Genomic DNA, 26,631 nt, shown 5'->3' with positions numbered 1-26,631 from the left:
CCTCCTGGAGGGCAATTTGGGCAACATAAGCAATGCAGAGTCTACCTCGACACTGCGTCACTAACTTTGTTGGAAAAAAATCTATGCCGCTCGTCCAGGTGGTTTTATTATGTCAGTGTAGCAGGAGAGTTAAATCAGTTGGAGGAGATTTGCTATATATACACCTCCACTGTTTTGTTGACGAAAGATGACTTTCATTGACAAAACTGTGTAGTATAAACATGGCTTTAAGGTCTCCATCCTTACTGTCTCCAATTTATAACCTGTTGTACACTGTGACTCCATTCTTCTTTAAAGAGAGAGCTGCAGTGGACTGCAATCCTTTCAGAGTGTATCATTACTACCCCTAATTGGCTGGAGGAGTTCCTTTCCCAAGAAACATGAGTCCCACTGTTACTGCCCAACAGGCTGAGCATCCAGAGCACTTCATATCTTCATTGGCCTGGCCTACAACTGAACAGAACCAAATCTATCATATGGCATTGCAGATTACTATCACTAACTCCACCAGCAGAGACTCAGTTATTTTGTTTTCACTTCCAGTTTGTATATTCTTGTCCAATGTTGATTGGTTACGCATTACTTAGCTTAGCATCACTGCTGTAAGACAAGATATTTAACTGACAAACTATCGATGTTGAAGCAAGAACCACCATGCATTATGACAATATTGCATGTAAGTTACCTTGGTTTTGTCATCTATCTCCACTCTTCCAAACTCATTAAAATTTCTGGGACATTTCTACTCTGCATGTGAAGGGTTTTTTGGTTTGTTTTTTGCAACACACACAGTAATGTCATGCAGACAAGGCGGTTAAGAAGATTTCTTGGATTAATTTCCTTATGAAACTTTCAGAGAGTACACAGAGAGAGAGAGAGAGAGAGAGCTGTGTCTGCTACAGCCGCCGAGAAAACTTAGTACACAGATTTACTGTGTCAGCTTTCACATCAGAGCTCAAAAACCACATTTACCATTACAATAATTTGCAACAAACATTCACCATGTGTATTATAATTTTGTTGCTTATTAATTCCATCTAATTTTATAGAACAAACTGATAGAGAGCTCACTAAACATACTCAGTGTTCGCCAGCTTAATTATTGCTTTGGCCAGCAACAGTGGCCAAAGTTCAGTTTGACGGGTTGTAGCTGGAAGCAACAAATTATTCTCTTCGTTGAAAGGCATAGTATCATCCACAATGATCTTTCGCCAGCATCCCTATGAATAAGAAAAAAAAGAAACATTAAAACTGTGTGATGGAAATAAGAAACAGATTCAATGTAGGAAATCTAGGTGTTCTCCAAGAACCCACTCCTACTGTAGCTTGATTTATATTACTGATGATTTTAATGAATAGGGAAAGTAACGCAGATTGCAATTAAAAACCCTAGTAGGTACACTCAGCATGCCAGATACTGAAGTTCCTTGCTAATTTGATAGAGCTTATTTCCAATTCTGTTACTCTCACGGATCTCTACTAATGCCATATTAAATCTTAACCTACTATTTATTCCAAATGATTTGGATAAGGCTCTAATTTGGCACTCTGTACACCACCTGCAAAACATGCAAAAAGCAGGCAAGAATTTTAAACATGTATATTTGTGTGCCTGTGTTTATATTTTAACATTTAGGACACACCATGATAGATTTTGAAATATTGTTGGTATTCTGCACTATGCAAAGAAAATTGTTCAGCGAATGTGAGAGATTCATGGAATCTGTTTTCAGATCATCCATATTACTACCTCTTTACTGTTTGACTATTTTATTTCACATAGAAATCTAACTGCAATTATTTTCCAGATTTATGTGCAGTGTTAAATGTATGGCATATTTTCAGTTGCTATCACAGAGTTCTTGGAAACATATGCCAAATGCCTCTTTGCAAACACTTAGGCTCATGCTTGACTTTATGCATATGAATAATCCCATTGTCTTAAATGGGACTACTAATCTGCCTAAAACTAAGGATTAGGGCTAAATCATGTAAGATAGAGAGAGGAGAAATGATGGTGTAGTTCTATTGACCCTCTATAGGTATTTATAATGCACTCACTGTGGTATCTGAATTATTTACAAAACCTCAGTTTTAATTTAGTGTTATGTATGAAAATTTAAACCCTTCATGGTTTTGTAATCAGAACTCCTAAAAATAAGGCACATTTCAGTTTCAAAACACTCACTTGTGTCTCAAACTGAAATAGTAATTAATTTCGCCCTTTTCATAATCCTTTTGTGTTCATGGATTGTAAGGTGAACTTAAAAATTACCAAACTCAATATTAACATGGCAACAATGAAAACACATTAGACTCACCATTGCAAAAAACATATACAAAGGCATAACCCCCCAAAATTAACAAAACATGGCAAAAATACATATAGGAGCATGCAAAATTCTACCATGAACATTTCACAAAATATGTATTGCTACCAACCTATATCCCTTACCTATGGTTGTTTTACTGGGGTTTGGGTTGCTGGGTGAACCATGTAATCTGCATCTACTGGTACAGTTTATTTTCTTTTAGGACACCTTGACCTTACCCTTCTAGTGCCTTCTCCAGAATCCCTGAGAAAATGGGATACGATAGAGAGCCCAGAAAATGTTTATTTGAAATCTTATTTTTTCAAGGATCCATCTGATAAAACTGCAGGGGTTCCCAAACTACGGTCCATGGATCACTGACATTTGCAGAGCACTTGCTGGCTTGTCACATACTGCTGCCCTTTTCGTTTCCAGCAAAGAGAGGCTCTATGGACCTGTATAACTTGATGGAGAGAATGCGCAGAAGCCAGCTTTGGTTTCTCTGCTGCATAAGAGGGAGAGAGGAAACAGAAGTTGCCCTCTGAAAAGGGTTAACCACCAGTAGCAGAGGAAATTCCAGGGGAGAAAGGAACCAAGCAAGGGAACCAAGGAAAGCATCTACAGAACGAAAGGAAGAAAAGGCAGCATAGAATCATATAAAAAGCAATGGACAAGAAGGGGAGCAGGCAACAAAGATGCATGGACAGAGGAGCAGGGCAGGAGACAGGAACAAAACAAATTGTGCAAGAGATGAAATGAAGAGCAAAAGAGCACTTAACTGTCTGTTTTAAAAAAAACAAACAAAAAAAACAACAACACTAAACGCTAGTTGCTTTTCCATGTAAGTAACTGACAATTTCCACAGTAATATTGCATGATCAAATAGGAAAGGGAAGTAGTCAATAAAGGTGTCTCTATTAAAATGTTATCTACCCTATGAAAAAGCTGCTGAACCCTCAGACTATAGTATCTGGGATGCTGCTGTGATTAGTTAGAGGGGGCTTATAAGGGCTAGCACAGGCAGGACCGGCTCCACGCACCAGCGGAGGAAGCACGTGCCTGGGGCAGCACATGCTAAGGGGCAGCATTCCATCCATTCCTGGGGCAGCACAGTCCAGGCGGCTTTTTTTTTTTTTTTTTTTTTTTGCTTCGCCGGCAAAAATGGTAGAGCCGGCCCTGAGCACAGGCCAGCCTTTTGGCCCCATTAATGATAAACAAAAGAGCTGAGGTTAAGAATAATAAAAAATACAAATTAAACTAGAAAGTCGTTGAGGCAAAATAAACACAGTCAACAAAAGAGGCAAAAAATCCAAAAGGACCAGTGACAAAAGGAAGCAAAAATGGCCATATTGGCTTTTGAGTGACCAGGTCTAAAAGACTGCCACTGATGGTCTCCAGCATACATCCTCAGGGGAGAGAGTTCCTTAGAAAGTTTCCATGAAGGAGAAGAACCTGCCCCACAAGCAGAAGCTCAAGTACTTTGTACCTAAATTAATAAAAGCTTTTAGGCTATTTTCAAGATATTCAAACCCACTGGGTTATCAGAAACTGGAGAAAGCTCTGCACTTCACAGTGAGGGAAACAAATTCACCACACCAAGGAAAGACAAATGCTCTCCTTTACTTAAACTAATTTTTAAGTAAAAAACATGAGTAGTGATACTACATTATTAAGAGGTGGTAGTGTTAAATGAATTTACATAATGATTTTTGTATTTTTTTAAATTGGCTATAATCTGTATGCTTTAGTTTAGTTTGATAAATTCTTTAAATGTAATAGCTACAACATGGATTCAGGCTGATGGTTCCTATTGCTATGTAATTGGTGCTTCCACCAATTCTTAAGATTTTAGAAGACAAGAATCTAAAAAGAGAGTTTAAACTATATGATAAGTAAATGAAGGCATTATCATATACATAGATATTTCTAAAGGCCAAGAATATTTGCTAATGGCCATAACTGATTTTTAAATTTCTCAAGTGCATTTTTGAAAACCAAAAAAGTTATTGAATGGCAGACCTTTAATTGCTCAAACAATGAGATAAGACATAGCTTTGTTTCCTCTCTCATGTAGCAGTTCAACCAAATGTTTCATAAAGCAAGCAGTACAAGTTAATGGGCAAAGAAAAAGGAATGTTTGTCTACTCATTTTTCTCCATAGCTAAGGATGCAGTAACTCTGTGTAAGTAATTCTTAAGAGTACATTTCTTACTAATCATACTTTAACAGTTAAATAATATTCACTGCAGCGTGACATTCTTCTTTTCCTTTCAGATGTTATTTGACTTTTTCCCCTTGACTGATTTTTTGATTTCATACAGTTAGTAAATCTTCAAATCCATATTGTAATTATCATGCATTGACAATAGCCCCTTTTAAAAGCCTAAGTATATATTATTTTAAAATGTACATTGTGAGAGAGGGGGACTGGAGACAGAGGGGAAGTAATTCCTAAGGACTAAAAGTAAGAGTTCAAATTCAGAAACAGAAATCCTTATGAGCTAGAGAGCAGAAATGAAGCAGCAAGTTCAGTTCAGGGTAATACTATTTTGGGGGTCAGAATTTTATTTGGTGGAGAAGAGGGAGGACATTACTGGCAGAAATGAGCTGAATGAATGTGCAGGAGGAAAATCAAGCTAATGGCTCTACTATTTTGCAATTATGTTGAATAAGTACACTCCATGCCAGGTCTTAAGATTTAAGAGGCAGCCCTATGAGAAATGAATATGAGACCCCAAGAGAACTCCTACCTAGACTTTGCACCAGTTGGTCCCAATTCTTTCCCTGTAGAATATGACTTCTAATTGTGGAGAACTGGGACCCAGGACAGCAGAATGGGGATAGGAGTTCTACTGCAACAATACAGGGTGGAGGTGCCAGAATGTGATCGCTTATTACAGTTATTGCTGAAGAGACTGGATATGGTATATCAAGTAGAACAAAGAGGAAGGGTTTAACCATATGGTGATTCTGGTCAGATACCAGTCTCCTTAAGAGACAATATGATGTCTCACTGAAACCAGCCTAGCATAAAAGCCCATTCCCTCTTTATCCTCCCATCTGTGAACTTTCTCTCCCTCTCCCTTTATTCTTCCCCTCTCTCAATTTCCCTTCTCACCTCCCACCCTTGATGTTTATCACTTTCCCTTCTCCTTTGCATGTCCCATTCTTTCTCCCTCCCATGAGGTCCCCACTTTTCCTGAACTACTGAAAGAGTTGGTAGAGCCAGCAGAGGAAGCAAGGAAAAGGGAACTTCAGTGAAGGGAGAATAGAAATGAAACTGATTAGAAGACACATAACTCAGGAAATGACAGTTAAAGTAGCCTATGCAACTTTAACTGTGCAGATGTGTTACAATACTGTCGTTTATTATTACATGCTATTGTTCCCCAGAGAGCCCCAGCATCATTCATACACTACAGACAGCACCCTCAACCCAAGATTATAGGGGTAAGATCATGCTCTCTGAACTCCTGCAACTGACTCAAGAGGTGGAAGGCAACTCCTGTCTCCCTTGTATGGGCCATTAGCATTACAAGTCACAGTGCCGGGGAGAGGGCTGCCTCCACAAATCTGCTAATTCACCTCCAAAGCAAGTGGATGGAGAGAAGACTTGGCTCCCCTCTTTCCCACCTCTGCATCCCCAAACAACCTGGCAAATGGAACTATCAGCATCAATCAATAGCAGATTACTATTCCAATGGAGCAAGGAGAGAGCCAGGGCATAAATTATGACTCTCACAGTGAAGAGTTGCAATTTGCTCCCTCATCTACTCCTTGGGAAGCTCAGCTATGCACCACCTCTTACACAAGGCAAATCGTAAAGATACAATCTAGCTCTATGTTATATTTTGTCAAGGTAGCAACTATGGTTATGAATGAACTGACACTCTCATTGTTTAATCCTATTTTAATTTCTCATACATTTCTTTTAAAATTACCTTTTGAGGGGCTATCATATGTTCAGACTGATCCTACAAGCAAATCTCTTTGGAAAGATTCCTCAAAATCTATCAAGATATTTCTGAGTTAATCCAATCTGAACAGAATTCAATTTTAAAACTTCACTTGGGGCCTATACTGAATGGAGGAACGTGCGCTTTTCCTAATTTGAATTTCCTAATATTAAACAAAGTTGGGGATATTTAAAAACAGAATGAATATGCATAGGATTTTGTTTTCTATTACTTAAAAAAGGGTGCACCAAATCACAATGGTGCAGCATATGTGCATGGGTGCTAATATTTAAAAGCTCCCCTCACCTTTGTTTGCATTTGTGCTCATTCCAAGAATCAGTGATTATAAATATTTTAACAGAGAGTACAACCCTTCCTTCTTACTTTTCTGTACAGTAAATTTAGACAACATGACCACTAAAGCAACAGTTTAACACTGAGCTGAGATGAGTGATTTTGCAAGGATTATGGAAGAATTTGGGTAATTTTTATTTTTATCTGTAGAGATTTTTGAAAGAACCTCGAGTCACATAGTTGCTAAGCAACACAGTGTACATTGCAAGGCTCATTCAACATCTCTACACTAACATCGCTTTATGAGAGATATGTAAGCAGAGATGTGTTCCTTTTTGTGCTACAGTGTTAGCACAAGGACTGCAAGGCAAAAAGATACATTTATCATGGACTGAAGACTGGGAGTAAATGGCTAATCTTGCAGACCAACTGAAAAAAAAAATTACTGATCTGAATCAGAGAGCAGAAAGCAGTGTTTGTAAGGGGGCTCTGCGTGGGGTGGAACGTACACAGGATTATGAAATGCATGTAAGGGGTCTGAGATATGGTATCACAAAAGGAAAATGGAGGTGGTTTTCAGAAGTTAAAGATGAGAAAAGATTGAGGATCCCTGTTCTAAAGACTTAAATTCAGGGTAATTAGCACCTCCATAAGATTATGCAGCCACACAAATTGCTTTATATTTTCCTCTTGCTGCTGTAGTGTTCCACCATTCTGCTGTCCCTGTTTCTGAGGACAATATTTTGCCTGCTTTTGAGATATGGAAAAGGTGTGCAGGGCTGTGTGCGGGGACTTGCAGAGGCTACAGTCACCCCAACATTTGCCTTAGTCCCCCAGTTGCCACCCCTCCCAATGCAAAGGTCAAATGTTATGCAGAAGTAAGGGTGGCATAGTATGGCATTGCCACACTTACTTCTGTGCTGTTGTTGGAAGCAGCACTGCCGTCAGAGCTGGGCGGCTGGAGAGTAGCGGCTGCTGGCTGGGTGCCCAGTTCTGAAAGCAGTGCCACCATCAGCAACAGCTCAGAAGTAAGCACAGGCGGGGAGCCAGGGTGTTGGAGAGCAACTCTGAACTCATGTTCCTGCCCACTGGGGAACGCTGCCCAGTGCAGATGAAGGTCCGGGGCTCCCCACAGTGACCCAGATTGACCCACTCTGGCCTGGGCTCCTGGGACCTGCCTCTTGCGGAAGTTGCTCCCCAAGGGCTCTACCAACCCCAGAGCCAAGACCCCCTGCCCGGGTGGCTCTTACCGGCTGCAAGCAACCATATTGTATGTTTAAGAAATTACTTGTATTTACATTCTGATTTTTGATGCCTGTCAGCTTCTGGTTTTTTGCTTTATTAGCAGTGCTTTATTTATTATGTGCTTTTTTGCACTAATTGGCCATTGATTTAGTTAACAGCCTAATTGCTTTTGTTACTTTAACAAAGACTGTGGCTCACATGGGTGCACAACAGAGTGACCTCTACCACCCCCTGCCCAAAAAAAAACCCCAGCTTTAAAATATTTTTGGATTTTCAGATTGTATGAATTTGACTGGGTTTTTATTTGACTGGAATGGAAATATGTCCTCAATCAGCTAGGGAAAAAAAGTATACGTAGTTTTGGTCAGCTATTTATTTTGCTTTAAATAGTGTGTGTGGTGTGGTTTCATTTTCTTTGCGTGTGCAAATGGATAATTTTAAAATATAATACAGTACATTCTCTGATTTAAAGTAATTAGCCATTAGTATTATTTAACCAATACTTTTTTTCAGATGTTTGCATTTATTGTTATTTGTTAATATTATTAATATAATTGTTTTATTTTTTGGCTTACATATTTTTCCTATTGATTTTCTGTGAATAAATGTTGCACCAGTGAGCTGCCATAGATGAAGTTTGAAACCAGTCTGGCTGTATATATTTTTTATTCTCCTTTTGAGGAGAACAGATAAAATGCACGCTTAAGTGCACATTGTTAAAAAATAAATGTGTGTCCCCACAAGATGTATAGCACAGCCCCCTCTCCTTCCCCCAATTTTCTATCTAGTCCCCCTCAGTCCCCCTCTCCCCTCACTGGGAAGAGGACAGCATCACCTCTGGTATTGCATCTGTGGGCTGTGCAGCGATGAGGGAGAAACAGTGGCCTAATAAGCTAAAGAATTTGCAAGAAGCAAAAGAAGCCTTATACCATAAGATGCTAGTTCAATGAAGTGCCAAGCTCTAATAGTTGGGCACTTTATCCAATAAAATGAGAAATGCTACAAGCAGGCACCTGCAGATCTGTGCAGGATGGAGGGCTACTGCAATAGGGCCAGTTAGGTAAAGATTTGTTAAGAAGATGAGGCAGGAAAGGTATTAAAATATAAATAAGCTTGGAAGTTGGGAGCTTTTGCAATTAAACTGGGTTGTTTTCCATGTTGAAAGCTTTAATAGCATAACATTTCTCAATCCAGACATATTACCAGCATAAAAAAATGATTGCATAAGGAAGGGCCTAACAAGCACCTATTAGATGGAAGTTTGTTCCTGTCCTCCAGCAGAGAAGCATTAACAATCACAACTAAGGGCTGGTCCACACTAACCCCCCACTTCGAACTAAGATACGCAACTTAAGCTACGTTATTCATGTAGCTGAAGTCGAACTATCTTAGTTCGAACTTACCACGGGTCCACAGGCGGCAGGCAGGCTCCCCCGTCGACTCCGCGTACTCCTCTCGCCGAGCAGGAGTACTGGCGTCGACGGCAAGCACTTCCGGGATTGATCCGGGATCGATTTATCGTGTCTAGACAAGACGCGATAAATCGATCCCAGAAGATCGAATGCTTACCGCCGGACCCGGAGGTAAGTATAGACGTACCCTTTCAAAAGGCCCAACTTTGTTTGAATTCAACTCAATCCAATTATCTCTTCGATCCTAACCTGCCTTGTTCTCTCCCTCTTCCCTTCTCTCTTTATTGTTAATTGCTCTCTTCCCTTTAGTTTTTTTCTCTGCATTGATGAATACTGTTATTTCACACATCCTAAAGAAACATTCGCTTGATCATACAGTACTTTCTTTCCTCTCGCCGTTTCCCCCTCCCCCTCTCACTTCCACCCTCTCTTTTAACTTTAAGCTCATTGGGTGGTCTATTCCCTGGGCCTTTACTTCCTCTCCTTCAACTCCCTCCTTGATCTGCCTCAGCCCTATATACTGTACTAAAACTCTGCTTGCAAGAGTCACTAGCAATCTTTTCCTTGCCAAATCTAAGAGCCTCTTCTCCAGACACATTTTCTTGATCCGTCTTCTGCATTCCTAGTGTTGACCAACTACTTCTTGAAAGTCTCTTTCTTGGGCTTCCATCACTGTGTTTTTTCCCATTTCTCCTCTTAACTTGCTGACCTCTCCCTTTTGGCAGATCATTTTTTTTCTTCTCTCACTCTGTTTGTGTTAACCAAAGATTTGTTCTTGGTCTCATTACTCTCACTGCACTTGACTTTAGTTGATGTCCTCTGCTCTCATTGTCTCACAACATATACTCACAGCCTTTTCAGACAGGAATTGTCTCTTCATTGTCTGTGTGTAGTGCCTAGTAAGTGGGGCACAGAATCCCTGACTGGGGTCTCCACCAGGTGCAACTGCATTATAAATAAGTCATCTGATCATCTCTGATCTAATGACTCTGACACCCACCTTTGTCTGGATTTTTATCTCGTTCAGTCTTATTCATCTCTCCCCATGGATATCCCACTATTTTCTTAAATTAAAACTTCTAATCTTTCTTCTCAAGTCCTCTCCCCATCACCCTACCCATAACTCAAACTCAGAATCTTGGAGTTATTGACTCTTCTTTTTCTTCCCTTTTTAATACTCGGATCTTGCCATTTCTCTCTAAAATTTCTAAAACCTGTTTCTTCCTTTTCATTTTCCCTGCTAACACACACTGGCTCACATCACAGTTCTCCCCTCTCCCCAAGAATTCAGTAGCCTCCTCCTTTACCACATCTTTCCCACATTCAGCAGCTAAAACGGTCTTCCTTTCCTGTTGCTTTATAAGGGTACGTCTTCACTTACCGGAGGGTCCGGCGGCAGGAAATCGATGTTCTGGGATCGATTTATCGCGTCTGGTTAAGATGCGATAAATCGATCCCGGATCGATCCCGGAAGTGCTCGCCGTCGACGCCGGTACTCCAGCTCGCCGAGAGGAGTACGCGGCATCGACGGGGGAGCCTTCCTGCCGCGTCTGGACCCGCGGTAAGTTCGGACTAAGGTACTTTGTACCTTAGTCCGAAGTGGGGGCTTAGTGGGGACCAAGCCTAAGTGTCATGACATGGTCAGAGTCCATTTTTTGGCTCCGTCTCTTTCCAAATAAAGTTCAAGAGCCTCAACCTCACTTTTAATGCTCTTCCTAAATCTGCCCCATCTACAACTTACTTCCCATTGCTCCACTTCTTTCCCCACTTCTCATGGTTTGTTGGTCCTTGTATCTTTTCCTCACACGCATGATTTCCTACTTTGTTTTCCATTGTCTCAGCACCTGAAGTGATATCAGTCTTGTACCAGGCCAAGCATCGTCATTCTCTCGATCTAATTCCTCCCCAAAACTCACTTCTTTTGCCTTGGTTTCTTCTAGTGACTTCCATACCTATTGTGTACTCCACCTTCCCCGCCCACGTGGCCTAGCTCTTTCTCAGTATTTTGAAAATTAACATTTCTATGATTCATTTGAAATGTCACTTGTTTATTTTTTCCTTCCTTACTCCTTTGCCTGATTATCTTCAACTTTAGTGATACATCTATTGAAATCTAATACGCAAGTTTGGGATTTTAACTTTCATCCAGCCCTAGTAAAGTTAAAAATAGTCCCAACAGCTGTTTAAAGACAATAAATTGAGCTTCTTAAACATCTTAGAGAAAAACCTTGTACTTAATCCTAATACACCAGGGGTTTGGTCTAGTTTAGTCTGAATCTATTGCAAATTTGCATTGAATCTCAATATTAAACCATTCATACCACAAGAGCAGGACATGTTTGCACAATGTCTCATAGATTTAAATACTTCCTTTAAAACTACAGTTACCACTTCTTGTGCTGAATGAGAATTTCCACTTACTTTGTTCATGTACTTATGTGTTATACTAAGATGTTGTGTAGAGGTTTCTGTTTTTTGTTAACACAATGGATCTCCAAACTGTTCTCAGATTTTTTTTTTAAAAAGTGTACATGTGTTAAATCAATTTTGAAAAAAAACTCAAATAACTCAGCAAAATCAAAATAAAGTTTCACCCACACCACCAGAAGGTACAGCTGCAACATAGGAATTAAAGCCTGTCAAAGTAGGTTTTGCCAATTTCAAGGTTCTACTCCAAACTGCTGAGGTACTAGTGCTGTTCAAAATGGATAACAAACAATAATGTAAAAAAATACATTTTTACCACTCTTTTTGTAGTAGTGAGTTTGAGTAAATCTGAAAATTTGAGTTTGAAAGCAAAAAGGGTTGCAAAGTTTTAAGCATCTGAAAAGCCCTTTAAACAGATGCAACATTAGCTACACACTTCTTCTCTACTGTATACACAAACTGCACATATTTATTTTTCAGTAGTGCCTAGATAAATAGAATTTCTTAGCAAGCAAGAAAATACTCTAGGTAGTGTGTTTCTAAATGATAACTGCACATCTGGCTAATGATCTAGGATTTCATAACTCTTAAATTGTACAAATATAACAAGAAATATTCATTTTCATATTGATAATTTAACAATTATACCACTACAAAACTTTTTTTTTCAAAAAAGCAAAATATTTATCCTGATAATTAAAGATAGTACAGTATATTCATATTAATGGCATAAGCACACAGATATAATACTTTATATAACTGAAAGCAGTCACTTACCATCCAGTAAAGTTTCACCACATATTTTCCATAGCTATTATACAGTGGCATGTGTCCCTTAATAGCCTTGCATAAGGCATAAATATGCTCCCATGGCTTCCAAGAAAATATAGGTGTTTCATTTGTATTGCTTTTACCCTCATTAGTTAAAACGTTCACATTATAGATCCTCCAGACCGCACAAATTTCACTTATTATCCATCTCATCAGCTGAAATCACAGAATTTTTTTTTAATAAAAGTTTTCAGTTTTTCACATTGCACATTTTAGGAAAAAAATCAAATGAAGTTAAATTATATTAGTCAAAAAATGTAAAACAATTCCAAATGCTAACTGGAAAGCAAGTCTCACAGAAGAGTGCATTAAAATTAATTTATTGCAAGATTTGCTTTTATCAGCACAAATATTCCTTAAAAGTTATCCATAATATGTTACATTTAGCTGTATGTAGATATCTACAAAGCTTTATGAAAATGGGATCTGCTAATAGACATTGTATTAATTAACACATGCCATCAATAGCACATCTCATGCCACAATAGTGTTGTTTCATGAATGGTATGGGTGGGAGACCTGCCAAGTGAAGCTGACAGGGTCTAATGATAAGACTGTAAACAAGAAACTACTCTTACTTTGTACATATCATGCCTAACAGGATGCATTAATTATAGCGCAGTCACATTTTTCACATTTAGTATTTGCTGCATTTTTTATTTTTTAAATAAAAGAACATTTCTATAATCAAACATTCTACCAAGAAATAGAATATACTTTTCACTAATATGAGATCTACAAGAACTGGCACTAATTACAGGAGAAGTGGCCTGAGAACTTTTTGGAAATCTGGATGCTGACTGATTGATGAGCAAGTAATGGATTATATAGTGCACTAATTATCAAAAGTATACACTTGACCTTTAGTGGTAAGGAAGTTTTTCCTTATTATGCAAGACATATGTCTATTTTTATGTTTTTAACTGGTTAAGTGACTTGGGAAGCTAAACCCTCTTTTTTTATTTATTTTACTCAAATATAGTATATAAGCAGTTCAACAGGAATATCCATATATTAAAGTTGGCTCTCTTATAAGACAGTTTCCTTGCCCTAAAGAGATGTTGATCAATGTGCAAAGTAATAAATGAAATATGTAAAATTTAAATTATTTAATATGTACATATTTCCATTTTATTAATATTTCAATCCTTTGTGTTAGCCAATTTAAAGTTAGTAGCTTTTGGTTTGGGGTTCCCACTTCCATAATCCCAATTAGAGAGAAGATCAACCAAAATCCCATGGTCCAGTTCCAGATCCAACTTCACAGCTCAAGCATTGTCTTCTAACAATCAAGCACCCTAACTCTGAAAAAGTTAATATTTGGATCCAAATTTCAAAGCTGCAAGTTCAGGAGTATTTGGATCTGATGCTACAGTTCAGACCCATCTCTAATCAAAATCCAAAATCCTTAGCTGTTCTCTGAAAATAGAAATATAACACTATCATCCCTTTATAAAAGGAAAGATTATTGTTTGGCAGTTTTCCCTGATGATTCACCTCTGTGTTCTTTTTAAGGAAGTGAGGCGTCCCAGATAATGTATGGTAATTTTGTAACATGAATAACTGTTTGCTAGGATCTGAAACCACCAATTCACCCCATATACTTATTTCAAACTGTGCTTCAAACAACAGGCCTTGATATAAGATTCATTAAGCCACAGAGCTTCTTCTATATTTGAAGCCTCAGTATTTGTATTTTGCCCTGTTTTACCAAAGAAAAAATGAAAGACGTGTAATTTATTTTGAAATCAGACATTTTAAGAGATTCATTCTCCTCCACCTCCCGCACAAGGTTAGCAATAAAATATGAAAAATAATATTTGTTCCTGTAATGGATATTGTTTATACTTATTATAATGTAAAAAAATTTAACTCATTTTAAAACATCTAAATATTTTCCAAAATAATCATGTTGCTATACTCTATTCTTTAAAGAGCATGTCCTTTCCTTACATTTATAGTCTGACACACAGACTTGGAAGGCTCATACTAACCAGTACCGAAATGCATTCCTACACTTGGCCTCTTTTCTATATAATGAATATTGTAAACCAAAATGATAAAAGATTTTTCAGCAGTTTTAGATTCCATACTTCTTTTGTGGGGGTGAACTTACCCTAAAGTTAAGGATCTTTACTTCCTTTTGTAAATAATAGTTTCCTTTTAGCATTAATATACATTAATTTTCCATGCAAGTATTAACAAATCTTATTCATAACCTGCACTGTTACTTTAAAAAAATGATAATCCTTCATTATTAAATCTGTTTGATCCTAATATGAGACTGTCTATCATTTCCCCCCCACCCCACTGACAGGATTTACTATACTTAATTTCTCCTGTTGATGGTCTATTTATACCACTAATGTTGAGGGATCGGTCCTTACTATGACATGAGCTATCACATTTACTACATACCTCACTACCAAGTAAGTGTTCATTTGCTGAAAAAAGGTCAAACCAGTTTTCATTTTTCACTACTACAGGAACCTGAAAGAGAAGAGGTTTTAGTTGAAAGCCTGTAACTATATTCACTGAAAAGAATAAAGGTCCACGAAAAATATATGAGCACAATATTGTACAAATACTAGAAATGCCAGTCATCAGCTAAAAGGCTGCCAGACTTGCAAATTCCCTGACTGCTTCAATATTTCTTAATATGGGGGGAGGGAGGAAGGTGTTCAAAATTTAATTAATCATTGTTAAGTTGTATTGGGAACTTAGTTAACAAGTGATAATTAGCAAAAGTTTTCTGTGTCTCAGTGGACAAACATTAAAGATAACAGATTTGCTCCTTTCACTGCACAACATTCAAATACAACTTTAAGGACAACCAAAAATGAAATTTAGGGGTTCAGTTTAGGGCTTAGTATTTTTAGTTCTTTTATGACAGACAAAATAACCATGTCATGAAAGAAACTGCCTCATTCAGCACAAGTGGAAATGGATGTCTGTGAAAGAAATACAGTAGAATATAATTCAGTACAGATGCTGAAAAATAGGATGGAAATGTGCTGACAGACCTGCAAGGAGAAGACTGTTTAGATCATACCTGGGTCTAGCAAGTCTCTCACTTTTATGATTATCAGATTCACTCAAGATATTTTATTAAAAAGATGGTACAACATAGTTATTTTCCATTCAACAAACTAAAAAGCATTTTGAATCATTTAGCTCTAAGGTATTTGTTGTTTTGTAATTTTGTTTTTAAAAACAAAAACAAATCTTTAGGACCACTCCTGTTTCCAATAAAGTCACTGAATTTTGCCACAGCATTCAAAGGGAATTTATTTGTATGAATGTAACACAATAGTTTACAAAAATACAGACATCTGGGCCTGAGTTGCCATTAAAGTATAATACATGCTGATGATCTGCTTAACAAACAGACTGTCATTTTGATCTCTATTCATTTTATAATTTATCCATTGTCAAAAATCCTCTCAGAGCAATATGATTTACAAATGATTACACTTATTGTTTTCTATAACAATACTAAGATCCACAAGATGACTCAATATCTAATTGACTTGCGATACTGGTGGTATCCCTCTAAACTTAACAACATTGCAATTAACAAAAAATACCAGTTTTGTACAGCATCTGTCCAGTATATGGTGAATGCTGTTTTAATGACAATTAGTCTAGAACCAATGTCTCCTCTGAGAAAATATATGGAAAAATGGTTTGCTTTCTTGTAATTTATTGTATTTTTACATATTCGAGCATCATTAAGTTGATTACTAGTAATCACTTGATGAAATGAGATTTTTATTAGATGCTTTACTATATGACTTCAAAAAATTTACTGCAGTGTATAGCAAGTGACAAGAGATTTGTGTTAATGTCATTGTTGCAATACGAAGAATATTTTTCTATAGTGAAAGATTGTGCAGGGATCGGCAACTTTTGGCACGCGGCCCGCCAGGGTAAGCCCTGGCGGGCCGGGCCAGTTTACCTGCTGCTTCCGCAGGTTCGGCTGATCACAGCTCCCACTCGCCGCGGTTCGCCACTTCAGGCCAACGAGGGTTGCGGGAAGCAGCGTGGGCCGAGGGATGTGCTGGCCGCCGCTTCCCACAGCCAGCACATCCCTCGGTCCGCACCACTTCCCGCAGCCCCCATTGGCCTGGAGCGGAGAACTGCGGCTAGTGGGAGCTGCAATCAGCCAAACCTGCGGACGCGGCAGGTAAACAAATTGGCCCGGCCCACCAGAGGGCTTACCCTGGCGGGCCGCGGGCCAAAGGTTGCCGATCCCTGGATTAGTGGATAGTTCTAAAATAGACAAACATTTGTTCCTTCCCATTTGAGGCCTGGCTCTTCACTTTCTATCAGCTATGCAAATATTTTAAAGTTTCCTAAGAATGAGTTAAACAGTGTGTAGCATGTTCCTTACTACTTCCATCCCACAGAGTTCTCAAGAATCATTTGAAGAAACACATTCTATTTCAGCAGCTGTTTCATCTCCATTTATTGACAACTCACACTGTATCATTAGACAACTGCATTTTTTTCAAAGGGTGACTCTTCACTAATGTGCTTTCTCCAAACACTGTGTGTCAGATTATGTCAACAAGAGTTCAAGCCAAACATAACTATATTTTTAAAAAATAATCAGTAACTCAATTCTGATTTCAATCTCTAATGCTCCAATGAGAAACATATGCAATCTAGGCTTAAAATGACCTGATATGAATGTAGACTTCACCAGGACACTAACAGGAAAGTTAGTTAAAAAAAAAGGGGGGGGGTGCTATTGCCTGTGCTTACAACCAGAATGTTTGTTTGTTTATTTTAGCGCAATGTGACAATAACAAATAGCAGGCTTGCAGTGGAAGTCTTTGGAAACAAACAAAACCACTTTTATTTCTGATCAGCTGCTTGACTCTTTTCTTACTATTTTACATATACTTGTTCACCATATCCTTTTCTGTTTCTGCCACATTTAACACTAACTACATCATTTTAACTGTTTTTCAATCACTTGGTGTTTATGATCATTTTATTAATATCTATAGCGTTTATAATATTTTTAGCAAATTGGCACTAAATTAAGGAGATTAAAACCAAAACAAGAAGAGTTGATCAAATACCAAACAAATTAAATGCTTTATTCATCGGGCTCTGAAGATGGATGTTATAGTTGAAGGATTTTATATACATATAGCTTTATCTGTTTCTGGCTGCCATATCCTTTGCCCCAGTCCTTTAGCTATCACAACTCACTTTATGTATTTTGGCAGCATTTATCATGCAATCTTTTGCTCTTGTGAATTTCCACCCCCACCCTCCCATTAAAAATTTAAACTTGAAACACACTTACTGCATATTTAATAAAAAATGAAACTGACAAGCTGACACAAGTAAAACTGACAAGAATGAAAAGCTAGAGAGGCAGGCAGGCAAAGTGCTTTAAGAACCTTCAGATTTCAAATGGAATAAATGTAAACAGCAGCAACAGATTTTCAGGGTTGAAGAGCACTTCACCTGTGACATGGCAAGCAGATTATTCATTTCTTGTTTTGTTTTCTATTTAAAAGCAGCTGAAAATTAAATAAAGGAGTTGTGCACAAATAAAAAACATTACTGGATATTAGCCAGCCAAATACTGTCAAAGATACAGACATGTTATGTAGGCAGTTCAAAGAAGTGGGATGTCTGAAGTGGGAGACCAAGGATAATATTATATCATGGGTACATTCATAATCTTCAGATCTGCATGGCAGATTTCTACTGCAATGTTCTGCTCAAGTAAAACCACAGTCTGAACTGCACATGTGGGAGAATCAGGATCAGGCCCTCTGGACCCACTGACACTTTCCCAAAACCTTTTGGCATTCTTAACAGGAAGAAGGCAATACACTGTGGTCTCTGCAGAGAATCAAGAAGGCATATGAAAGTTTAACATACGGAGACCTGTAGAGAAAACAATTGGAGTTTTGTGAATTTACAAGAGCAGGCAAGTAGTTCTATTTATTCAGTTAACCCCTTCTGCTCACTGGTGACACAGCTGGACAGCACCTGAAACAGGGAGGTTCTTCTCTTCATGACTTTGCCCCTGTGCACCAGTTGTCCTGAGACAATTCTTTGTCCTGAGACTTTGCTAGACTGAAAGGCTGCATTTCTTCCTCAAATGTAACTTTCAATTTTTTTATGGTCACATGGGTGTGATGCTCTGACTTGGGTTCCCTAAGGGTTGCTAAATAAAAAGAAACCACCTTTATGTTGTCTGGTAGCATGTGAACATTAGTACCTTGGTGGGAACATGCAATACAGGAAGTCATGGAATACAGGAGAGATTCCAGAAGACTGGAAAAGTGAAAATATAGTGCCAATCTATAAAAAGGGAAATAAGGACAACCTGGGGAATTACCAACCAGTCAGCTTAACTTTTGTACCTGGAAAGATAATGAAGCAAATAATTAAGCAATCAATTTGCAAACATCTACATGATAATAAAGTGATAAGTAACAGTCAGCATGGATTTGTCAAGAACAAATCATGTCAAACCAACCTGATAGCTTTCTTTGAAAGGGTAACAAGCCTTGGGGATGGGGGGGAAGCCGTAGATGTGGTATATAGTAAAGCTTTGATGTGGTCTCGCATGACCTTCTCATACACAAATGAGGGAAATACCTAGATGGAGCTACTATAAGGCGGGTGCATAACTGGTTGGAAAACCATTCCCAGAGAGTAGTTATCAGTGCTTCGCAGTCATGCTGGAAGGGCATAAGTGGGGTACCTCAAAAATCAGCTCTGGGTCCGGTTCTGTTCAATATCTTCAGCAATGATTTAGATAATGGCATAGAGAGTACACTTATAAAGTTTACTAAGCTGGGTGGGGTTGCAAGTGCTTTGAAGGATAGGATTAAAATTCCAAATGATCTGGACGAACTGGAGAAATGGTCTGAAGTAAATAGGATGAAATTCTATAAGGACAATTGCAAAGTACTCCATTTAGGAAGGAACAATCAGTTGCACACATACAAAACGGGAAATGACTCCCTAGAAAGGAGTACTGAGGAAAGGGATCTGAGGGTCATAGTGGACCACAAGCTAAATATGAGTCAACAATGTAACACTGTTGCAAAAAAAGCAAACATCATTCTGGGATGTATTAGCAAGATTGTTGTAAGCAAGAGTGTTGTAAGCAAGGCACAAGAAGTAATTCTTCTACTCTACTCCATGCTATTAGGCCTCAACTGGAGTATTAAGTCCAGTTCTGGGCACCACATTTCAGGAAAGATGTGGACAAATTGGAGAAAATCCAGAGAAGAGCAACAAAAATGACTAAGGTCTAGAAAACATGACCTATGAGGGAAGATTGAAAAAATTGGTTTTGTTTAGTCTGGAGAAGAGAAGACTGAGAGGGGACACAATAACCGTTTTCAAGTACATAAAAGGTTGTTACAAGGAGGAGGAGGAAGAATTGTTATTCTTAACCTCTGAGGATAGGACAAGAAGCAATGGGCTTAAATTGCAGCAAGGGAGGTTTAGGTTGGACATTAGAAAAAACTTCCTAAGGGTCAGGGTGGTTAAGCACTGGAATAAATTGCCTAGGGAGGTTGTGGAATCTCCATCATTGTAGACTTTTAAGAGCAGGTTGGACAAACTCCTGTCAGGAATGGTCTAGATAATACTTAGTCCTGCCACGAGTGCAGGGGACTGGACTAGATGACCTCTCAAGGTCCCTTCCAGTCCTATGATTAAGTTCTAACATGTTTCATCTGTCTCATAAGCCATTCTCTGTTTATTGTCTGGTGGAGGCACCTCATGCGGACTTTGAGGTACCTGTCTCCAGAATGTCTGCAGCTGACAAGTCTAGGGCCTGGTCTACACTATGAGTTTAACTCGAATTTAGCAGCGTTAAATCAAATTAACCCTGCACCCATCCACACAATGAAGCCATTTCTTTTGAAATAAAGGGCTCTTAAAATCGATTTCTGTACTCCTCCCTGACGAGCGGAGTAGTGCCAAAATCTATATGTCATTTCGAATTAGGGTTAGTGTGGCCACAATTCGATGGTATTGGCCTCCGGGAGCTATGCCACAGTGCACCATTGTGACCGCTCTGGACAGCAATCTGAACTCGGATGCACTGGCCAGGTAGACAGGAAAAGCCTCGCGAACATTTGAATTTCATTTCCTGTTTGCCCAGCACAGGAGAGCACAGGTGACCACAGAGAGCTCATCAGCACAGGTAACCATGCAGGCCGATAACTGAAAAAGAGCACCAGCATGGACTGTATGGGAGGTACTGGATCTGATTGCTATATGGGGAGAGGATTCAGTGCTAGCAGAACTTCATTCGAAAAGACGAAATGCCAAAACTTTTGAAAAAATCTCTAAGAGCATGATGGAGAGAGGCCACAATAGAGACTCAGAGCAGTGCCGCGTGAAAGTCAAGGAGCTCAGACAAGCCTATCAGAAAACAAAGGAGGCAAACGGTCGCTCCGGGTCAGAGCCGCAGATATGCCGCTTCTACGCTGAGCTGCATGCAGTTCTGGGGGGACCGCCACCACTACCCCACCTCTGACCATGGATTCCGAGGCGGGGGTAATCTCATCAGCCACACCTGAGGATTCTGTGGACTGGGAAGAGGAGGAGGAGGAGGACGAGCTTGCGGAGAGCACACAGCACTCCGTTCTCCCCAACAGCCAGGATCTTTTTCTCAGCATGACTGAAGTACCCTCCCAAGCCTGTACCCAAGACCATGACCCCATGGACCCCATGGAAGGGACCTCAGGTGAGTTTACCTTTTAAAATATAAAAAATGGTTTAAAAGCAAGCGTTTTTTAATGATTAATTTGCCCTGAGGACTTGGGATACATTCGCGGCCAGTACAGCTACTGGAAAAGTCTGTTAACGTGTCTGGGGATGGAGCGGAAATCCTCCAGGGACATCTCCATGAAGCTCTCCTGGAGGTACTCCAAAAGCCTTTGCAGAAGGTTTCTGGGCAGTGCAGCCTGATTCCGTCCTCCATGGTAGGACTCTTGACCACGCCATGCTAGTAGCAAGTAATCTGATATCATTACATGACAAAGCCTGGCAGCGTATGGTCCCGGTGTTTGCTGGCATTCAAACAATATACGTTCTTTATCTCACTGTGTAATCCTCAGGAGAGTGATATCGCTCATGGTAACCTGGTTGAAATACAGGAATTTAATTAAGGGGACAGAGGTGGCCCTTCCTAATGGGCTGTTTGCCTGTGGCTGAAAAGAAATCCTTCCCTGTAGTAAGCCAAACACGGGGGGGGGGGGGGGGGAGTGGTGGTAGGGGGGAGGGAATGGTGCTGAGCTTTTCACGTGTGGCTAGCAGGGATCTTCCTTGATACCAGCCATACGGTATCAGAGAATTGGATGGAGGGGGGTGGGTTGGTTTGTTTTCTGCTGCTGAAGGTTAACAGGAAAACCACAGCACTCAACGAGCTTTGCTTGGTATGTGGGAAAGGAGGGCGCAGAAGCCGAAAGACACTGGCTTACCATGGCCGCATGCAAGCCGAATTCTGTTGCCCGGACCTGCGTCTGTGATCTCTAGCAGCAAAGCCACAGGCACTCAATATTAAGAGGCAAAATGCGACCTTGCACAGAAATTACATGTGCTATGTAATGTGAATAGTGTTGTTCACCGTGAAAGAGTATAAGCATTGTTCTGTAAAATGTATTTTTTTTTTAAATTCTCTCCTTTTTTCCCTCCCTCCAGCAGCTGCAAATTTTTCAAGCCTCCCTCCTCCGTCCCGAAGGCTATCTCAAATAAGGCATCGGAAAAAGAGGACGCGAGATGAGATGTTCACGGAAATCATGGAATCCACCCGCAATGAAAGAGCTCATCTAAATGAGTGGAAGGACACGGTTTCAAAGTATGGGAAAGATGCTAGTGAACATGAGGACATGAGGGACCAATGTGAGGAGAGGAGAGACGCTCGAGATGAGAGGTGGCGGCAGGAAGATCAGAGGAGGCAGGATGCAACGCTGGGGCTGCTGCGTGAGCAAACAGACATGCTCCGGCGTCTGGAGGAGCTTCAGGAATGGCAGCAGGATCACAGACTGCCGCTGCAGCCCCTGTATAACCACCCTCCCCCCTCACCATGCTCCATACCCTCCTCAGCCAGACGTGTAAGAACGCGGAGGGTGCGGGGGGAAGCTCTGTGCACCCTCCCATTCCACCCCAGTGGACAGCCCAAGCAAAAGGCTGTCATTATTTTAACCTTTTTTTTAGTGGCCTTTTCCTTCCCTCCGATCCTCCTCCCAAACCCCACCCAGGCTACCTTCTCAGTTCTCTCCCTCTTTTTATAATCAATTAATAAAGAATACATGATTTTTAAATGATAGTGACTTTATTTCCTTTGAAAGCAAGCTGTGATCTTAGGGGGAGGGTGGGTTGCCTACAGAGAATGAGTCAATAAAGGGGGCGGGTTTTCATCAAGGAGAAACAAACAGAACTTTCACACGGTAGCCTGGCCAGTCATGAAACTGGTTTTCAAAGCTTCTCTGATGCGCTGTGCTTCCTGGTGTGCTCTTCTAATCGCCCTGGTGTCTGGCTGCGCGTAATCAGCAGCCAGGTGATTTGCCTCAGCCTCCCACCCTGCCATAAAGGTCTCCCCCTTACTCTCACAGAGATTGTGGAGCACACAGCAAGCAGCAATAACAATGGGGATATTGGTTTGGCTGAGATCTGAGCCAGTCAGTAAGTGTGCCAGCGACCTTCTAAATGGCCAAATGCACATTCCACCATCATTCTGCTCCATCAACAACATGATCTCCAAAGAGCCGGGACCCGCGGTTTGAGAGAAGTCTGTGTCCATGTCATCACTCTCGTCGCCGCGCTGCCGTCGCTGCCTCTCCTTGCCTCGTTTTTCTGGTCCTGGTTCAGCATAAACTGTAGGATAACGTGCGAGGTGTTTACAATGTTCATGACTGCTGTCTTGAGCTGAGCGGGCTCCATGCTTGCCGTGGTATGGCGTCTGCTGTGTTCACCCAGGAAAAAAGGCGCGAAACGGTTATCTGCCGTTGCTTTCATGGAGGGACGGGTGAGGCTGTACCCAGAACAAAACTGCGACAATGTTTTTGCCCCATCAGGCACTGGGATCTCAACCCAGAATTCCAATGGGCGGAGGAGACTGCGGGAACTATGGGATAGCGATGGGATAACTACCCACAGTGCAAGGCTCCGGAAATCAATGCTAGCCCCGATACATGGACGCACACCGCCGAATTAATGTGCTTAGTGTGGCCGCATACATTCGACTTTATACAATCTGTTTCCAAAATTCAAATTCTGTAAATTCAGATTAATCCCGTAGTGTAGACATACCCTAGAAAAGAGTTCATTTGTAGAGGGAGGCTCGCAGTTCCTTCATTGTACATTTCTTGTTTTATTTAATTGAGGAAAGGTAGCATATGTCTCTTCTAGAGTAGTAGTTGTCTCTTCCCTCGCAAGGATGTGCCAAGCATTTGCAATCCATTAGCCTAGTTGTGGAAAGTTTGAATTCTACCATTCTGCTGTTATAACAATTTTGGCTGCTACTAACACTGCAGTCATCAATTACATTTCAGTTTAGTTTTCTCACACAGAACAAGCAATGCATATAAAAAGACAATACAATTGGTTTCATTGGGGCAACTCAGGAAATAAGGTAGAAGAATATGACCCATACTTTTTTTGAGAGGTTGTTGAAAATAAGTAGCATACACAAACTTTTGGAGTTTTTGCCCTATGAAATGTGTTTGTCAGAAAAATAGGAAATTTTTAACAAAGTCTACATCACTATAAGATCTTGTATCTACTCTTCTGTACAGTTAAAACACGTGCTTCTTACCTTATTATTTAAAAATTCATGTGGACGTTTCCAGGAATTCACTTTTAAGGAAGGTGGCAATTCAATCTTCCCTTCAGGGTCCTCAAAGACATGCTATATAAAATATACATGTACAAAAATTGAAAAGTTTGTATTTACTATACCACTGGATCATCAAGATTTAAAATGCTTCATTGCTCATGATTAAGGCTAAGATGCTGTCACACATATTTTTAGTAAAAGTCACGGACAGGTCACTGGCAATAAACGGAAGCCCATGACCCATCTGTGACTTTTACTAAAAATATGCATGACAAAATGGGGAGCTGCAGGCTCACCACATCACCGAGGGGAGCCTGGCTTGGAGGTGCAGGGTCTCCCTCACCACCTGCAACACCCGCCGGTGCCTCCAAGCCGTGGGGTGCCCACGGCTGCCCACAGCGGCTCTGAGCTCCAGCTGGGGTACCCTGGCCGCTCATGGCAGCTCCGTGCTCTGGGGCGCCCACGGTGGCTGGGACTTCCCAGGAGCCCCGCTGCCTGCAGCGCCTGGGAGTTTTGGGTCTTTCTGCCACCTCGGAGCTCTGGGCACCCCTGCCTCCACCCTGGCTGAGAGCTGCCTGCAGGGCACCTCTGCCTCCTCTGCGGCTGGGAGCTCAAGCCCCCACAGTTCCCAGCTGCCAGGGGACACAGGTGCTGGGGGCTCAAGTCACAGAGTTCTCTGGAAGTCACAGATTCCGTGACCTCCATGACAAAATCGTAGCCCTATTCATGATTATTCACTGGGAAGAAAAATCACACATTATGGCACAATGAAGAGAAAAGATGGTTACTTACCAATAAATAGAGTTCTCAGAATATACTGTGCCTGCAAAATCCATAGTCAAGAACATTGGGTGCTTGATGTGACTAGAAGAAGTGTACTCAACCTGTGGTTTTTTTTACTGCCAGAGTAAAATGTGAACATATCTCCCATTTCTTCATGGAGCCTAAGACTTTCAGATCTTTTATGGCCTCCCATTCAAGCCACATTATTTGGATTCCCTATTCTTTTCCATCTTCCAGGAAGGCTGCCCGAAGGACTCTGTTTGGGCTACTTATTCTGGGAGTAAAGACCACAGTCTGAGCAACCTCAGACAGCACCATTCTCCCAGTAATTTTTAAACACTTAAAATGCTGATTCATAAATAACATTTTCGTCTTACAACAAACTCATTGCTCAAAGGCAAACTGCTTCTTCAGATCTGCCATGAGAAAGTGGGACTGGAAGGGACCTCCTGGGTCATCAAGTTGAGTGTATATATCTCTCCATATCAGGCAAGACTAGGGATCCACAAAACAGGGTCACTGTGTTGGGTTCAGCACAGTTAGGGATCCCATCCATGCTGTAGCTCAATGCCTTGTGCCCCCTGGAGCAGAACCGGGGGCAACGCCGGTTCTGGCGGGTTGCAAAGAGGTCGACCTGCGGAACTCCCCACTCTCGGAAAAGCCGATGAGCGACCTCTGAATGGAGCAACTACTCATACTGGTGGGAGAAAACCCTGGCTTGCGTATTGCGGACGCCCGGGAGGTGTACAGGGAGATATCGTGGGCTATACAGAACTCCCATAGGCTCAGGGCTTCCCGACAGAGGGCTAGGGAACGAGTCCCGCCTTGCCCTGTTGATGTAGTACATAGCAGCGGTGTTGTCTGTGAAGATTCTGACCACCCTGCCACGAAGGTACGGGTGGAAAGCCACGCACGCCAACTGTACAGCCCTGAGCTCTTTGACATTTATGTGAAGGGACAAGTCCGGGATCGCCCACGTCCCTTGGGTTTACACGTTCCCTGTGTGGACTCCCCAACCCAGGTCCGACGCATCGGTCACCAGGTCTATAGACGGGTTGGCATCCCGAAAGGGAACCCCTGGCAGCATATTGCCCGGGTAAGACCACCATTGGAGGGAAGCCAGTATCGGGGATGGAGCCCGTCCCGGGCCTGGGAGAATTGGGAGGCCAGCCAGATCTGGAGGGGCCTCATTTGGAGTCTCGCATGGCGGACCACATATGTACATGCCGCCATGTGGCCCAGAATAAAGGCACGCCCTCGCTGTTGTCACCGGGAAAGCCGTGACCGAGGTGATGAGAACTCTTAGGGTCTCGAACCTGTCCAGGGGGAGAGGCGCTGTGGCCCTCAAGGAGTCCAGCAGCATCCCAATGAACTCTATGCTGGAACTAAGGTTGACTTGGTCTCATTCACCACTAGGCCGAGACCGGCACATGTCGACAGGAGCAGCTCCACGTGGGTCTCTACCTCGGAACGAGAGTCGCCCTTGAGAAGCCAATTGTCCAGGTATGGGAAGATCTGTACCTCCTCCCGCATGA

At 41.1% G+C, this 26,631-nt stretch overlaps 1 protein-coding gene across 5 annotated transcripts in view; it reads right to left on the bottom strand.

The window, feature by feature from the left end:
• ADGB (androglobin) overlaps nt 1-26,631 on the bottom strand; it is a 217,712-nt gene that overhangs the window by 153,727 nt on the left and 37,354 nt on the right. For 4 of the 5 annotated variants that reach the window (XR_006173985.2, XM_005280423.4, XM_005280422.4 and 1 more), the window contains exons 3-6: nt 24,293-24,385; nt 14,896-14,967; nt 12,424-12,633; nt 1,081-1,220 (exon numbers count right to left, since the gene is read on the bottom strand). Coding sequence is in view for 4 of the 5 variants with exons in the window: in XM_005280423.4 (XP_005280480.2) it covers nt 1,081-1,220; nt 12,424-12,633; nt 14,896-14,967; nt 24,293-24,385 (515 nt within the window). In the remaining variant the exon portion in view is untranslated. Of the gene's footprint in view, nt 1-1,080; nt 1,221-2,455; nt 2,578-12,423; nt 12,634-14,895; nt 14,968-24,292; nt 24,386-26,631 lie in introns of those variants that run through there. The other variant, XM_005280426.4, reaches the window with a different exon arrangement.

The sequence above is a fragment of the Chrysemys picta genome, chromosome 3 (assembly GCF_011386835.1).
Source record: "Chrysemys picta bellii isolate R12L10 chromosome 3, ASM1138683v2, whole genome shotgun sequence".
Lineage (NCBI taxonomy): Eukaryota > Metazoa > Chordata > Testudines > Emydidae > Chrysemys > Chrysemys picta.
Note: the sequence above shows the minus strand (reverse complement) of the source record. Positions and strands in the feature narration are given on the sequence as shown.